Source organism: Pseudophryne corroboree, chromosome 6 (genome assembly GCF_028390025.1).
Source record: "Pseudophryne corroboree isolate aPseCor3 chromosome 6, aPseCor3.hap2, whole genome shotgun sequence".
Lineage (NCBI taxonomy): Eukaryota > Metazoa > Chordata > Amphibia > Anura > Myobatrachidae > Pseudophryne > Pseudophryne corroboree.
In genome coordinates, this window is record NC_086449.1 from 57,132,891 (window position 1) to 57,150,447 (window position 17,557).

The 17,557-nt window shown below is 42.4% G+C and overlaps 1 protein-coding gene across 1 annotated transcript in view; it reads right to left on the bottom strand.

The window, feature by feature from the left end:
• Nucleotides 1–17,557, bottom strand: part of LOC134936120 (complement C3-like) — a 192,289-nt gene that overhangs the window by 108,560 nt on the left and 66,172 nt on the right. Inside the window, exon 12 of the mRNA XM_063931029.1 lies at nt 66–272. Coding sequence (XP_063787099.1) covers nt 66–272 — 207 coding nt within the window. The remainder of the gene's footprint in view (nt 1–65; nt 273–17,557) is intronic.

The window sequence follows — 17,557 nt, forward strand, 5'->3', positions numbered from 1 at the left end:
TAACTGTACTTTGTGAGAAGAGACACCAATGATGTAGGAGCTCAAGCAATGATCTTGGTCCTTACCACATAGTTAAAGCGGGTAATCTGGTTTTGAACTCCGGCTTCCTTATTCTGGATATTAAAGTTGATATTAAGATTTTCTCCTGGTTTCAGCACCCCTCCTGTGACACCGAGATGCAGGTAATTGCCCCCAATAGGTTTATATGCGTTGGCTTCCATGGTGGAAGAGGCTTGCAGGACATCTTGTAATTTAGGATCTGTGGTTTTTACCTATAAGTAGAGAGAAGCCAAAACAATACAGTATATGACAACAGTGCACATGTTTGGGTTAGGCATGCTTACTTCACCTTATCATCACCAGGTTCACAGAATCCCATGTTTTCCAATTATACTGGGATTTTGGCGTCTGTGGGCGTAATTCAAACCTGATCGCTGGTGTGCGTTTTCGTATGCCAGACAGCCGATGGCCATTTTAGCCCAGCGATCGACTCTACCTGATTGACAGGTAGAGGCGGTCGCTGGGCGGAAGGGGGCGGACCGGCGGCTTCTGACCGCCATTTTGGGGGCGCGGTCTGAGCAACGCAGATGGGGGTGGTCCACGGCGGGCGCAGCCGCTGCGACCCGGACAGTGACGAACAGCTCCCGGGAGCTGCGCAGGTAGGGAGCTACTCGTCAAGTACAAAACCATCGCTGCTGTGCGATGCTTTTGTACTTGTGCAGAAATGGGGGTTAGGGCCTGACATGCGGGGCGGACTAAACCTTGAAGAAAGGTAAAGTGGAGAGAGAGAAAGAACCAGCCAATTAGCTCCTATCTGCCTTGTTACGGGCGGTGCGGCCCATATGAATGAGTTCTGGCTATTTAAAACTCACTGCATATGATAAATGGTGCTCCAGCCAATCAGCACCTAACTGTCATTGTACAAAGACATGACAGTTAGGCGCTGATTGGCTGGATTTATCATACACAGTGAGTTTTAAATAGCTAAAACTCATACAAAAATGGTCTCCACAGCCTGTAACAAGGCAGTTAGAAGCTGGTTGGTTGGTACTTTATCTCTCCCCGCTTTATGTCTCTCCAAGGCTTGGTATATAGAGTTACAGACCCATTCATCGTCTATCCAGAATAACATTATTCACATTTATAGAAAGAGCATTCTTACGCTCTTGGTGCATGGTGATAACTATGTCATATTTAAGTTTGCAATTCAGAAAATCCCCGATTGTGCCTTTGTGTAAACACTCCTGTATTACCCTGAGTGTTTACACAAAGGCACAGTTGAAAATGGGTCAGATAGGATCAGAAAAAGTGATGGATGTTCCAGGGCAGTGACTGGAAGGTGGCCTGAAGTAAACGCAAAAAGAGTCTGTCTCACGGGCATGTTATGGGAGTATCGCTGGTGTGTCAGTGATAGCGGCTGCGTTCCCAGATGCACAGCTGCTTACACAGAGGTCCTGTACAGATGACGGAACCACATCTGCCATAGGTCAGGTGCAAGTGCCAATGGTGCATATGATGGTGTGCCAATGGAGGATTGTATAGAACTGATGGGCCACTTGTCCATGCCAGGCCCCTAGTCTTCAGCCTAGTCAACCTAATGGGTAATATGGCCCTGGATGCTCAAGTCCACATCTGCTTCAGGCCAATAAAGTGGGGAAGTAGCCCACAGAATCTGTCATTTATGTAGTACTATCTTTAAAATGACAGACGCTGTTTGATTCCTCTGGGCAGCTACTCTGCATTTTCTCTCTCTAAGATGTGATACATCCCACCTTTAATAAAGTGTAAGCAGTGGAACCAATTAATCCTATAAACTGATCTGCGTGGTCTATGTATAGTTGTCACCATGGCTGCCGAGACATCAAGTCGGGCCCCTGTACTAAAGTGGAGATGTGGTTCTATGATGGCATATTGCTGCAAATGTGCGCACTGCCGTGACAGGCCCGGGTAATCTGTGCCAGCCCCACCCTGTTTTTGGTGTCCCTGTTTGGCCCTTTTCCTATTTAATTTAGCAATTACAAAAGGTTAATGGACAGGTTACCATCATTTAGTTTCCAGTCATGCCAGCATCAGTAGTTGTTTAACAATAAATGGATTCCAGGGAAAGTTAATGCCTTATTCCACCATAGGTAGAGTTTACTATCTCCTCTCTCCACCCCTTCAAGGGTGCAGAAGGTATTGAGTTTTTCATGCGTTTTGACACTCAGAGGCAGCTTAAACAGAAAGACCCTGGGGGAGATGTACCAACTAGCGTAAAGAGTGGTAAAGTGGTCAAGTGAAGAAGTTGTCCATAGCAACCAATCAGATTTAGGTAGCATTTATCAAGTGCATTCTATGGAATGATAGATAGAAGCATATCAGTTGTTATGGGCTACTTGTCAATTTTGGTTGCCCAGGGGTACTCGGGCGCTTTAGGTATGAGATGTTTCGCCAAGCTGCAGTCTCAGGAAAAGGGAAGTCACTCCCGTATGTAATGCACAAAGAGAAAGGTATTGAGACTGCGCTGAATTTGATGAATACAACAATGTTGATATATTAAATAAAACAGTTTTATTCCTAAAATAGTTACAGTAGGTATATATTAAAAACTAGATTGGTAAAATGAGTACATGTCAGAAACAGTAGGTATAATTTCTAATTTGCAAATTTTCAAATAAACATTCTAAGGGGTTACCCAATTCGCCAGGTAGAGAGAGTAGAGTTTGTGGAGATTTATGCATTGACCGTTCCAGATATTTTTCCCTGTAATGTTACAGTCCAGCTTTAAACAACAGTCTCAGAATTAAGCAAGGTCCAGTGGATGGACTATTTACCGTTAGAGGGTAATGTGCTCCAGAATCTTTGATGGAGAGCTCCTCATGCGTTACGGTTGATACAGTCCTTTATGAAGTACTTGCTATATGCAGTCCGAGAATTTGGAAAGGCCGTCTGGACAAAGGTTAGGGAAATGGTTCGGTCCTCCTTCAAATCAATTCCTGGCGAGGGTCCCTGGTTCACCTGACGCGTTTCGCTGCAATCAGCTGGCAGCTTTATCAAAGGTATCCACAGTTAAGACATGTGGGGTTTATATACCCCCTCTAATATGGTGGCTAATTAGCCCCTAGGGGCACCTGATTGTACAATTACGTGATCACTTTAGAATTAGATGTATAAAATTAGAGCAAGCTTATAAGCTGAGACAGACCTACTTCAGATGGAATATAATAGACAACGAATGTGTAAATTATTCATAAAAACCAACTTGGTTAAAGGTTTTTTTAGTAAATAAATAAATAAATAAGAGCAAACAGGAAGTGTGCTGAGAAACAGTAACCAATGAGGGGATTTGTTGTTAGACATGTTGTCATGGAGATAACACTGATAGCTTTTGTTATTGGTGGGGGAACATAACGAAGGACGGTGCTGGGATTACGTATTTCCCAGTCAGTGTTCCGATCACGTGACCTGTGTGTCACGTGATCGGAGCTTTGTATTGCATGTCTCCGCCGTGCGGGAGGAGAAATGGTTACTAAGCAACCTAGTAACATAGTGGGTTGCACAGACCGGGGGCCGTAGCGGCTCTTCCGCCCTGGTCCGTGTAATGAGGGAGACGTGATTACGTCAATGTCAGTGACTAGGGGTAAGCATCACTTCCGCCCTCCAGTCTATCGGGGATGTGGTGCTTCCGCCAACCAGACAGTCAGAAAATAAAAGTTTATATTTAGGTGGAACAACGACCATTTAGATAGTTTTATAAATCTACCACAATAGGACTAGTATCCAAAGATAAATAAAAAGATTTCTTTTGATTTAGATACGAAATGACAAGTATCTTAATTGCAGCAATATCACATCCATTATATAGGAATTAAATAGTTAGTTTCCCAGAGGGGTAAATGGAATATAGTTTTACATATCTACTTAGTACTCGATATATTAGTTTTATTTATATTTATATGTTATGGTAAGTATGGTGATATAGGGACCGAGCATGTGTCCCCACAACTAATCTATATATATTTTTTATAATAAAAAAAATAAAAAATTTTTAGTAATTATTTGTAAGGTTCGGCAGGGTAAGTAAGGCACTGAGAAAGAGAAACGCATGTCCCGCCAGGGTGCAGCTGTTTTATAGAAAAGGTTGTAGCTTTTCAAAAGGAGCTATATAATCTATATAGGGGAGAGAATTGATTATTGGCGATATGTCATATTATGGTGTTCAGTTCTACAGCCTCATTAAGACCCCCGGGGTAAATGGAGCCCATTCTGAACATCCAATATGTTTCCTGTTGGCATAATTTTTTGTATCGATCCCCACCCCTATTAGTTGTTGGGATGTGTTCCACTCCAATTAGTTTAAGGCAGTTGGGATTGCCTTGGTGGAACTCATGGAAGTGTTGGGAAACACTATGGGATGTCAGTCTTTTAATAATATTTCTACGGTGTTCGAGAAACCTGATTTTAAGTTTTCTGGTAGTACGACCTACATATTTGAGACCGCATTCACATGAAAGAATATATATAACATAAGATGAATTACAGTTAATGAAGTGTTTAATTTCATATAGTGCCTCATTGTTTACAGTTTTAATAGTTTTAGTTCTGTTATCTATATGATTACAGGTAATGCATCTAGTTGCTCCACATTTAAAGAACCCCTTAGTGTTGGACGGAAGCCAGGAGTCTAATTGGGCCGTAAATTTTGAATCAGGTTTCAAGAAGCTGGGTGCTAGTGAGTTCCTGAGGGATCTGTTCTTCCTGAAAATAAAGACGGGGTCAACTGGTAATAGGGGAGCTATTAGGTAGTCCTGTTTAAGGATATTATGGTTTTTCTTTATAATTTGTTTAATTTGAGGACAATAACTATTGTAAGTGGAGATAAATGCTATTGGTTTCTTGTCTCCTATTATATTAACTTTGTCCTTTTTTTGAAATAATAATGCGTTTCTGTCTATTTTTCTGACTTCTTCAAGTGCTTTATTTAGGAGGGTTATAGGGTACCCTCTCTGTTTAAATGATTTTAGCATCTCTAATGCTTGAGCTTCAAAAGATGCTGTATCAGAACAATTGCGTCTGAGGCGTATGAGCTGTCCCCTGGGGATGTTCCTCTTCCAGGGGGGGTAGTGAGCACTAGAATAATGCAAATATGCATTAGTGCCTACTTCCTTGACATAGTTGTTGGTGTGTATTTTACCATCTTTGGCTTCTAGTGACACATCTAAAAAATTAATACATTGGGAGTGATATTGGTGAGTGAGGGTTAAGCCGTAAGTGTTGGAATTAAGAAAATCAACAAATAACTGTGCTGAGTGAGAATCCCCATCCCAAATAATAAAAAGATCGTCAATGTACCTGCCATATAGGACCAGGTGCGCCTCCCAACCCCCCTCCCAAATAAGATGTTCCTCCAGTTCACCCACATAGAGGTTGGCGTAGCTGGGGGCGAACCTGGTCCCCATGGCGGTACCCTTGACTTGTAAATAGTGAGATTGAAGAAATAAAAAATAATTGTGATGTAGGATGTAAGAAATAGAATCAATTATAAATTTCTTGTGGGTCTCACTCAGGTCCCCATCTTGATTAAGTCGGTTAGATATTGTGAGTAGGCCTTTTTCATGTGGAATATTTGAGTATAGGCTTTGAACATCTAGGGTAAGAAATGCATATGAATTTAACCATTTCACATCTTTAATAAGGGATAGGAAGTGAGTAGTGTCTTTGATGTGGGACCTGAGTGTGGGTACACGCGGTTGTAAATGTGAATCAACGTAAAAAGATAAATTGGACGTGAGGGAGTGAATGCCGGAAATAATAGGTCGCCCTGGGGGTGAAGTGAGGGATTTGTGTATCTTGGGTAAATGATAATATACCGGAGTGACAGGGTGTGCAGAATACAAAAAGTGGTATTCATCTTTGGATATGACTTCAGCGTCTAGGGCCCCCCCCAGAAGAGTTGCAAGCTCCCGGAGGAAATCTTGAGTGGGGTCACTACTCAGTTTGGTGTAAAACTCGGGATTTTCTAGCTGTCTCATAGCCTCCGATATGTAGTCGGTCTTGTTCTGTATAACAAGCCCACCCCCCTTGTCAGCTTCCTTAATAATTATGGATTTATCTTTGGTTAAGTTGTTAATTGCCCTCTTCTCTTGTCTGGACAGGTTAGATTTACTCTTTTGCGGATGAAGATAGATATCAGAACACATTGTCTTGAAATCATCTAATGTGACCTTGTAGAAAGTTTCTATACTTGAGCCTTTAGATTTAATTGGGAAGAATTCCGACCTTTGTTTGAAGTTCTTTCTAGATATGTCATACAGTTTCTCTGTTTTATTGATGGTACATTGTTCTGTGCTGCCTAGTTCCTCCAATATATCCAGGGCTAACTGGTCATCATGATCGAGCACTATGGGTATGGCCTCTTCTTTCCTTTGTTTTATGTGTTGTTTGGCAAAATATCTTTTGCGACATAGGGTTCTAATATATCTGTTAAGTTCCACAAACAGGGTAAAGATGTTTGGGGGAGTGGATGGGGAGAATTTTAGACCTTTATTTAAAAGAGTAATTTCTGAATCTGTGAGTACCTATGAAGATAGATTGAAAATGGTTGGGGTCTTTATTCCCTTGTTCCTATTCCTATTTAGTTTCTTGTATTTTTCTTTCTTACCCCCTCTTCTACCTCTGAATCTGTACTTCTTCTCCCTCTTTTTGATGATATCTGTTGTTCGTTTGCGTATGGTATTTGGTCCCATTGTAGTTTGTTTGGGCGTTTGTCTAAAAAAACTTCTGTTGTAGTTTCTATCTTACTCATATTCAAATCTCTCTCTTTAGGTCTCGCTCCTCTACTCTGTGTGTCATGGGATGGTCTATCCCGTATTCTAGGGGATACTGGGTGGGAGTACCTAGAGTATGAGGTTTCTACTTCATTTCTTTTATCTCTCCTAGAGGAGGGAGAGCTATTGGGCCAGTATTGTCTAGTATGTTCCCCCTCTCTATGTTGGGGGTAATTAAGGTTCCTATATGGAGATGAATATGTTTTTCTAGTGGAGAAATTTCTACGTCTAGTTGATGTTGATTTGTTATATGGTCGACCCCGAATTCTTTCGTATGGTCTTCCTCGCTGTTCCATCTGTTCCTCCCTGTTCTTTAGTTTATATGTTCTCACTGTTCCTTTTGTATAGTCATCAAAATCTCGTCTAAATTTTTTACATTTAGTGTCTAGAAGCGTTTGTTCGAATTTGTCAATTTTTTCCGTAATGATCCTGTCCCTTTCTTTGAATTCAGATGTGTTAGCATGGGGTTCAAGTCTCTTTTTAACTTCCTCAATTTCTTGTTCTATTTGTTTGGCTCTTTCTAGTCTGTATTTAATAACTAACTCCATTAAGGAGAGGGAGCATCTATCAAGAATATTCTCCCATTGTTCCTGGAATAATTTATTCTCTTGGAAGATAGAGGGTTTGAAGAGTCTGAGTCCCCTTGGGATCATTTTCTTGTCGATGTATTTTTGTAAATTTACACCGTCTAGCCATTGTTTCAACTCGGATTTTAGTAGGTCTTCTAATTTATAGAATTCCTCCGTTAGTCTAAGGTGTGGCTCAGACTTTTCACCTCTATCCTCATTCCCAGTGTCCCACCTCGAGAAGTAGGTCTGTCTTCTATTTGCTCTTTCATCAAATTTGGCGAAACAGCTCATATCCTAGCAGCCCAAGGATGACTATGTGTAGGTGTGGAAAGGTTGGTTGCCCAGGGGTACTCGGGCGCTTTAGGTATGAGATGTTTCGCCAAGCTGCAGTCTCAGGAAAAGGGAAGCGAGGAAGACCATACGAAAGAATTCGGGGTCGACCATATAACAAATCAACATCAACTAGACGTAGAAATTTCTCCACTAGAAAAACATATTCATCTCCATATAGGAACCTTAATTACCCCCAACATAGAGAGGGGGAACATACTAGACAATACTGGCCCAATAGCTCTCCCTCCTCTAGGAGAGATAAAAGAAATGAAGTAGAAACCTCATACTCTAGGTACTCCCACCCAGTATCCCCTAGAATACGGGATAGACCATCCCATGACACACAGAGTAGAGGAGCGAGACCTAAAGAGAGAGATTTGAATATGAGTAAGATAGAAACTACAACAGAAGTTTTTTTAGACAAACGCCCAAACAAACTACAATGGGACCAAATACCATACGCAAACGAACAACAGATATCATCAAAAAGAGGGAGAAGAAGTACAGATTCAGAGGTAGAAGAGGGGGTAAGAAAGAAAAATACAAGAAACTAAATAGGAATAGGAACAAGGGAATAAAGACCACAACCATTTTCAATCTATCTTCAAAGGTACTCACAGATTCAGAAATTACTCTTTTAAATAAAGGTCTAAAATTCTCCCCATCCACTCCCCCAAACATCTTTACCCTGTTTGTGGAACTTAACAGATATATTAGAACCCTATGTCGCAAAAGATATTTTGCCAAACAACACATAAAACAAAGGAAAGAAGAGGCCATACCCATAGTGCTCGATAATGATGACCAGTTAGCCCTGGATATATTGGAGGAACTAGGCAGCACAGAACAATGTACCATCAATAAAACAGAGAAACTGTATGACATATCTAGAAAGAACTTCAAACAAAGGTCGGAATTCTTCCCAATTAAATCTAAAGGCTCAAGTATAGAAACTTTCTACAAGGTCACATTAGATGATTTCAAGACAATGTGTTCTGATATCTATCTTCATCCGCAAAAGAGTAAATCTAACCTGTCCAGACAAGAGAAGAGGGCAATTAACAACTTAACCAAAGATAAATCCATAATTATTAAGGAAGCTGACAAGGGGGGTGGGCTTGTTATACAGAACAAGACCGACTACATATCGGAGGCTATGAGACAGCTAGAAAATCCCGAGTTTTACACCAAACTGAGTAGTGACCCCACTCAAGATTTCCTCCGGGAGCTTGCAACTCTTCTGGGGGGGGCCCTAGACGCTGAAGTCATATCCAAAGATGAATACCACTTTTTGTATTCTGCACACCCTGTCACTCCGGTATATTATCATTTACCCAAGATACACAAATCCCTCACTTCACCCCCAGGGCGACCTATTATTTCCGGCATTCACTCCCTCACGTCCAATTTATCTTTTTACGTTGATTCACATTTACAACCGCGTGTACCCACACTCAGGTCCCACATCAAAGACACTACTCACTTCCTATCCCTTATTAAAGATGTGAAATGGTTAAATTCATATGCATTTCTTACCCTAGATGTTCAAAGCCTATACTCAAATATTCCACATGAAAAAGGCCTACTCACAATATCTAACCGACTTAATCAAGATGGGGACCTGAGTGAGACCCACAAGAAATTTATAATTGATTCTATTTCTTACATCTTACATCACAATTATTTTTTATTTCTTCAATCTCACTATTTACAAGTCAAGGGTACCGCCATGGGGACCAGGTTCGCCCCCAGCTACGCCAACCTCTATGTGGGTGAACTGGAGGAACATCTTATTTGGGAGGGGGGTTGGGAGGCGCACCTGGTCCTATATGGCAGGTACATTGACGATCTTTTTATTATTTGGGATGGGGATTCTCACTCAGCACAGTTATTTGTTGATTTTCTTAATTCCAACACTTACGGCTTAACCTTCACTCACCAATATCACTCCCAATGTATTAATTTTTTAGATGTGTCACTAGAAGCCAAAGATGGTAAAATACACACCAACAACTATGTCAAGGAAGTAGGCACTAATGCATATTTGCATTATTCTAGTGCTCACTACCCCCCCTGGAAGAGGAACATCCCCAGGGGACAGCTCATACGCCTCAGACGCAATTGTTCTGATACAGCATCTTTTGAAGCTCAAGCATTAGAGATGCTAAAATCATTTGAACAGAGAGGGTACCCTATAACCCTCCTAAATAAAGCACTTGAAGAAGTCAGAAAAATAGACAGAAACGCATTATTATTTCAAAAAAAGGACAAAGTTAATATAATAGGAGACAAGAAACCAATAGCATTTATCTCCACTTACAATAGTTATTGTCCTCAAATTAAACAAATTATAAAGAAAAACCATAATATCCTTAAACAGGACTACCTAATAGCTCCCCTATTACCAGTTGACCCCGTCTTTATTTTCAGGAAGAACAGATCCCTCAGGAACTCACTAGCACCCAGCTTCTTGAAACCTGATTCAAAATTTACGGCCCAATTAGACTCCTGGCTTCCGTCCAACACTAAGGGGTTCTTTAAATGTGGAGCAACTAGATGCATTACCTGTAATCATATAGATAACAGAACTAAAACTATTAAAACTGTAAACAATGAGGCACTATATGAAATTAAACACTTCATTAACTGTAATTCATCTTATGTTATATATATTCTTTCATGTGAATGCGGTCTCAAATATGTAGGTCGTACTACCAGAAAACTTAAAATCAGGTTTCTCGAACACCGTAGAAATATTATTAAAAGACTGACATCCCATAGTGTTTCCCAACACTTCCATGAGTTCCACCAAGGCAATCCCAACTGCCTTAAACTAATTGGAGTGGAACACATCCCAACAACTAATAGGGGTGGGGATCGATACAAAAATTATGCCAACAGGAAACATATTGGATGTTAAGAATGGGCTCCATTTACCCCGGGGGTCTTAATGAGGCTGTAGAACTGAACACCATAATATGACATATCGCCAATAATCAATTCTCTCCCCTATAAAGATTATATAGCTCCTTTTGAAAAGCTACAACCTTTTCTATAAAACAGCTGCACCCTGGCGGGACATGCGTTTCTCTTTCTCAGTGCCTTACTTACCCTGCCGAACCTTACAAATAATTACTAAAAAAATTTTTTTTTTTTTTATTATAAAAAATATATATAGATTAGTTGTGGGGACACATGCTCGGTCCCTATATCACCATACTTACCATAACATATAAATATAAATAAAACTAATATATCGAGTACTAAGTAGATATGTAAAACTATATTCCATTTACCCCTCTGGGAAACTAACTATTTAATTCCTATATAATGGATGTGATATTGCTGCAATTAAGATACTTGTCATTTCGTATCTAAATCAAAAGAAATCTTTTTATTTATCTTTGGATACTAGTCCTGTTGTGGTAGATTTATAAAACTATCTAAATGGTCGTTGTTCCACCTAAATATAAACTTTTATTTTCTGACTGTCTGGTTGGCGGAAGCACCACATCCCCGATAGACTGGAGGGCGGAAGTGATGCTTACCCCTAGTCACTGACATTGACGTAATCACGTCTCCCTCATTACACGGACCAGGGCGGAAGAGCCGCTACGGCCCCCGGTCTGTGCAACCCACTATGTTACTTGGTTGCTTAGTAACCATTTCTCCTCCCGCACGGCGGAGACATGCAATACAAAGCTCCGATCACGTGACACACAGGTCACGTGATCGGAACACTGACTGGGAAATACGTAATCCCAGCACCGTCCTTCGTTATGTTCCCCCACCAATAACAAAAGCTATCAGTGTTATCTCCATGACAACATGTCTAACAACAAATCCCCTCATTGGTTACTGTTTCTCAGCACACTTCCTGTTTGCTCTTATTTATTTATTTATTTACTAAAAAAACCTTTAACCAAGTTGGTTTTTATGAATAATTTACACATTCGTTGTCTATTATATTCCATCTGAAGTAGGTCTGTCTCAGTTTATAAGCTTGCTCTAATTTTATACATCTAATTCTAAAGTGATCACGTAATTGTACAATCAGGTGCCCCTAGGGGCTAATTAGCCACCATATTAGAGGGGGTATATAAACCCCACATGTCTTAACTGTGGATACCTTTGATAAAGCTGCCAGCTGATTGCAGCGAAACGCGTCAGGTGAACCAGGGACCCTCGCCAGGAATTGATTTGAAGGAGGACCGAACCATTTCCCTAACCTTTGTCCAGACGGCCTTTCCAAATTCTCGGACTGCATATAGCAAGTACTTCATAAAGGACTGTATCAACCGTAACGCATGAGGAGCTCTCCATCAAAGATTCTGGAGCACATTACCCTCTAACGGTAAATAGTCCATCCACTGGACCTTGCTTAATTCTGAGACTGTTGTTTAAAGCTGGACTGTAACATTACAGGGAAAAATATCTGGAACGGTCAATGCATAAATCTCCACAAACTCTACTCTCTCTACCTGGCGAATTGGGTAACCCCTTAGAATGTTTATTTGAAAATTTGCAAATTAGAAATTATACCTACTGTTTCTGACATGTACTCATTTTACCAATCTAGTTTTTAATATATACCTACTGTAACTATTTTAGGAATAAAACTGTTTTATTTAATATATCAACATTGTTGTATTCATCAAATTCAGCGCAGTCTCAATACCTTTCTCTTTGTACTTGTCAATTTTGCCATTCTTTTCACTGTTTGCTGCATCTCCTCTTAGAGTCATTGTGAGAGGGGAACACGTTGGAGACAAGGATGGTGCGTGGTGAGAACCAAGAGAGCGAAGGGCCCTTTGTCCAAAAAGATGGAGAAAGTACCAACCGGAAGTGTTGGATACAGCAGAATACAAAAGAGGAAAGATAGGGCTATGGGGAAATGATTTGATAGGCGTCTCCCCTGTCTGTCTGCCCCTCCCCATCAGAGTGTAAGCTCTCACGAGCAGGGTCCTCTTCCCTCATGTGATTTTCCTATCTTCTACTCCATGCTCACAACAATGGCACCTGAAACTTGGTTTCCGCAACCCTGATGCTTATTTCAGTGTCAGGTCCGCTGATGCAGAATGTTTATATACCATGTACTTCTCCTACATTGTCTAGTACTGTAAGCTGCGTTTTTTCTTATTTTGCTAATTTGATTATATGTACATTGTCTGGCGCTGCGGTACCCTTGTGGAGCCATACGGTGTTTGCATGTGATCAATATTTGCTGAAGGGTTACATCTTGTGAAAGTGAAATCGCTTTTTCAAATGATGTTAGTCTCATATGTTCAGGCTCAATTAGGGGATAACAGGGCACAAACAGACGGATATTAGCACACATGAGGAAGAACAACTCTTGCAACAAATCGAAACGGCAGTGGGATTGGGGGGCACCCCTGTGATTGGGGATTTTAATTACCCGGATTTTAATTACCCGGATATAAACTAGAGTAACGATTCATGTGCTAAAACGATGGGCAATAGGTTCTTAAATATGTTAAACGATCACTACTTGTCTCAATTAGTCGAGGACCCAACTAGGGGTAAAGCTACCTTGGATCTAGTAATTACTAATAATGTGGATATTATATCAAACACTAAAGTTGGGGAGACCTTGGGTAACAGTGACCACTGTATGATTACATTCGACATCAGTTTCAGGAAACATAGCTACAGGGGTTCCACCAAAACTTTTAATTTTAGGATGTGCACGAAACGACATAGGAGGTCATTCCGAGTTGTTCGCTCGCAAGGCGATTTTAGCAGTATTGCACACGCTAAGCCGCCGCCTACTGGGAGTGAATCTTAGCTTCTTAAAATTGCGAACGATGTATTCACAATATTGCGATTACAAACTTCTTAGCAGTTTCAGAGTAGCTTCAGACTTACTCGGCATCTGCGATCAGTTCAGTGCTTGTTGTTCCTGGGTTGACGTCACAAACACTCCCAGCGTTCGCCCAGACACTCCTCCGTTTCTCCAGCCACTCCCGCGTTTTTTCCGGAAACGGTAGCGTTTTTTCCCACACGCCCATAAAACGGCCTATTTCCGCCCAGTAACACCCATTTCCTGTCAATCACATTACGATCGCCGGAGCGAAGAAAAAGCCGTGAGTAAAAATACTATCTTCATTGCAAAATTACTTGGCGCAGTCGCAGTGCGGACATTACGCATGCGCACTAAGCGGAAAATCACTGCGATGCGATGAAATTTACAGAGCGAACGACTCGGAATGAGGGCCATAGAGTGGGAGATTTTGTTCAATAAGAAGAATACTTCGGAAATGTGGTATGTTTTAAAGAGGTTGCTGGATAGCAATATTCATAAATTTATTCCCATGGGCAGTAAACGCAGGAGTATTAAACTCAAGCCGATGTGGCTTAACAAGAAAGTTAAGACAGAAATGGATAAAAAAAAAGCGGGCTTTCAAAGCATTTAAATCTAATGGAAAGGAAGAGTCTTTCAAGTATTACAAGGAATGTAATAAGAAATGAAAAAAAGCAATAAGAGCAGCTAAAATGGAAAATGAAAAGCAAATTGCTATAGTGAGTAAAACCAATCCTAAAAATTTTTTTAAATACATAAACGGTAAAAGGTTAAAAAAGGAGAATATAGGTACATTAAAAGATGAATTTGGAGAATTGATAAAAGATGACAAAATAAAAGCGGAAATACTGAACAATTTTTTTTTTCATCAGTACTCACCAGAGAAGAACTGATGGGGGGAGTAGAGCATAACAATTGTGACAGTAAAGATCCATGGTTAGAAACTTGTTTAAGTGAAGAAGTAATCCGAGAGAGATTAAGCAATAATAAGAATTTACTCACCGGTAATTCTATTTCTCGTAGTCCGTAGTGGATGCTGGGAACTCCGTAAGGACCATGGGAATAGACGGGCTCCGCAGGAGACTGGGCACTCTAAAGAAAAGATTAGGTACTATCTGGTGTGCACTGGCTCCTCCCTCTATGCCCCTCCTCCAGACCTCAGTTAGGGAAACTGTGCCCGGAAGAGCTGACATTACAAGGAAAGGATATTTGGAATCCAGGGTAAGACTCATACAAGCCACACCAATCACACCGTACAACTTGTGATAACCTTACCCAGTTAACAGTATGAACAACAACTGAGCCTCACTCAACGGATGGCTCATAACAATAACCCTTATTTAAGCAATAACTATATACACGTATTGCAGAAAGTCCGCACTTGGGACGGGCGCCCAGCATCCACTACGGACTACGAGAAATAGAATTACCGGTGAGTAAATTCTTATTTTCTCTGACGTCCTAGTGGATGCTGGGAACTCCGTAAGGACCATGGGGATTATACCAAAGCTCCCAAACGGGCGGGAGAGTGCGGATGACTCTGCAGCACCGAATGAGCAAACACAAGGTCCTCCTCAGCCAGGGTATCAAACTTGTAGAACTTTGCAAAGGTGTTTGAACCCGACCAAGTAGCCGCTCGGCAAAGCTGTAAAGCCGAGACCCCTCGGGCAGCCGCCCAAGAAGAGCCTACCTTCCTTGTGGAATGGGCTTTTACTGATTTTGGATGCGGCAATCCAGCCGCAGAATGAGCCAGCTGAATCGTGCTACAGATCCAGCGAGCAATAGTTTGCTTTGAAGCAGGAGCACCCAGCTTGTTGGGTGCATGCAGGATAAACAGCGAGTCAGTCTTCCTGACTCCAGCCGTTCTGGAAACATATATTTTCAAAGCCCTGACTACGTCCAGCAACTTGGAGTCCTCCAAGTCCCGAGTAGCCGCAGGCACCACAATAGGTTGGTACAAATGAAACGATGATACCACCTTTGGGAGAAATTGGGGACGAGTCCTCAATTCTGCCCTGTCCATATGGAAGATCAGATATGGGCTTTTACATGACAAAGCCGCCAATTCCGACACACGCCTAGCCGATGCTAAGGCCAATAGCATGACCACTTTCCACGTGAGATACTTTAGTTCCACGGTCTTAAGTGGCTCAAACCAGTGGGATTTCAGGAAATCCAACACAACGTTAAGATCCCAGGGTGCCACTGGTGGCACAAAAGGGGGCTGAATATGCAGCACTCCCTTAACAAACGTCTGTACCTCAGGCAGTGAAGCCAGTTCTTTTTGAAAGAAAATGGATAGGGCCGAAATCTGGACCTTTATGGACCCCAATTTTAGGCCCATAGTCACCCCTGACTGTAGGAAGTGCAGGAATCGACACAGCTGGAATTCCTCTGTAGGGGCCGTCCTGGCCTCACACCAAGCAACATATTTTCGCCATATACGGTGATAATGCTTTGCTGTTACGTCCTTCCTAGCCTTTATCAGCGTAGGAATAACTTCATCCGGAATGCCTTTTTCTGCTAGGATCCGGCGTTCAACCGCCATGCCGTCAAACGCAGCCGCGGTAATTCTTGGAACAGACAGGGCCCTTGTTGCAGCAGGTCCTGTCTGAGAGGCAGAGGCCATGGATCCTTTGTGCGCATTTCTTGCAGTTCCGGGTACCAAGTCCTTCTTGGCCAATCCGGAACAATGAGTATTGTTCTTATTTTTCTCTTTCTTACTATTCTCAGTACCTTGGGTATGAGAGGAAGAGGAGGAAACACATATACCGACTGGTACACCCACGGTGTCACTAGGGCGTCCACAGCTATCGCCTGAGGGTCCCTTGACCTGGCGCAATATCTTTTTAGCTTTTTGTTGAGGCGGAACGCCATCATGTCCACCTGTGGCAGTTCCCATCGCTTTGCAATCTGTGTGAAGACTTCTTGATGAAGTCCCCACTCTCCCGGGTGGAGGTCGTGTCTGCTGAGGAAGTCTGCTTCCCAGTTGTCCACTCCCGGAATGAACACTGCTGACAGTGCTTGCACGTGATTCTCCGCCCACCGAAGAATCTTTGTGGCTTCCGCCATTGCCATCCTGCTTCTTGTGCCGCCCTGGCGGTTTACATGGGCGACCGCCGTGATGTTGTCTGACTGAATCAGCACTGGCCAGTTTCGAAGCAGGGGCTCTGCTTGACTCAGGGCGTTGTAAATGGCCCTTAGTTCCAGTATATTTATGTGTAGAGAAGTCTCCAGACTTGACCACAGCCCTTGGAAGTTTCTTCCCTGAGTGACTGCCCCCCAACCTCGGAGGCTTGCATCCGTGGTCACCAGGACCCAGTCCTGTATGCCGAACCTGCGGCCCTCGAGAAGGTGAGAACTCTGCAGCCACCACAGAAGAGACACCCTGGCCATTGGGGACAGGATGATCAGCCGATGCATCTGAAGATGCGATCCGGACCACTTGTCCAACAGATCCCACTGAAAGATCCTTGCATGGAACCTGCCGAAGGGAATGGCTTCGTATGAAGCCACCATCTTTCCCAGGACTCGCGTGCAGTGATGCACCAATACCTGTTTTGGTTTCAGGAGGTCCTTGACCAGAGATGCTAATTCCTGGGCCTTCTCCACCGGGAGAAACACCTTCTTCTGTTCTGTGTCCAGAATCATGCCCAGGAAAAGCAGACGCGTCGTAGGAATCAGCTGCGTCTTTGGAACATTCAGAATCCAGCCGTGCTGTTGCAACACTTCCTGAGAGAGTGCTACGCTGATCAACAACTGCTCTCTGGACCTCGCCTTTATGAGGAGATCGTCCAAGTACGGGATAACTATAACTCCCTTCTTCCGAAGGAGTATCATCATTTCTGCCATTACCTTGGTAAATATCCTCGGTGCCGTGGACAGGCCGAACGGCAACGTCTGGAACTGGTAATGACAGTCCTGTACCACAAACCTGAGGTACTCCTGGTGAAGTGGGTAAATGGGGACATGCAAGTAAGCATCCTTGATGTCCAGCGACACCATAAAATCCCCCTCTTCCAGGCTTG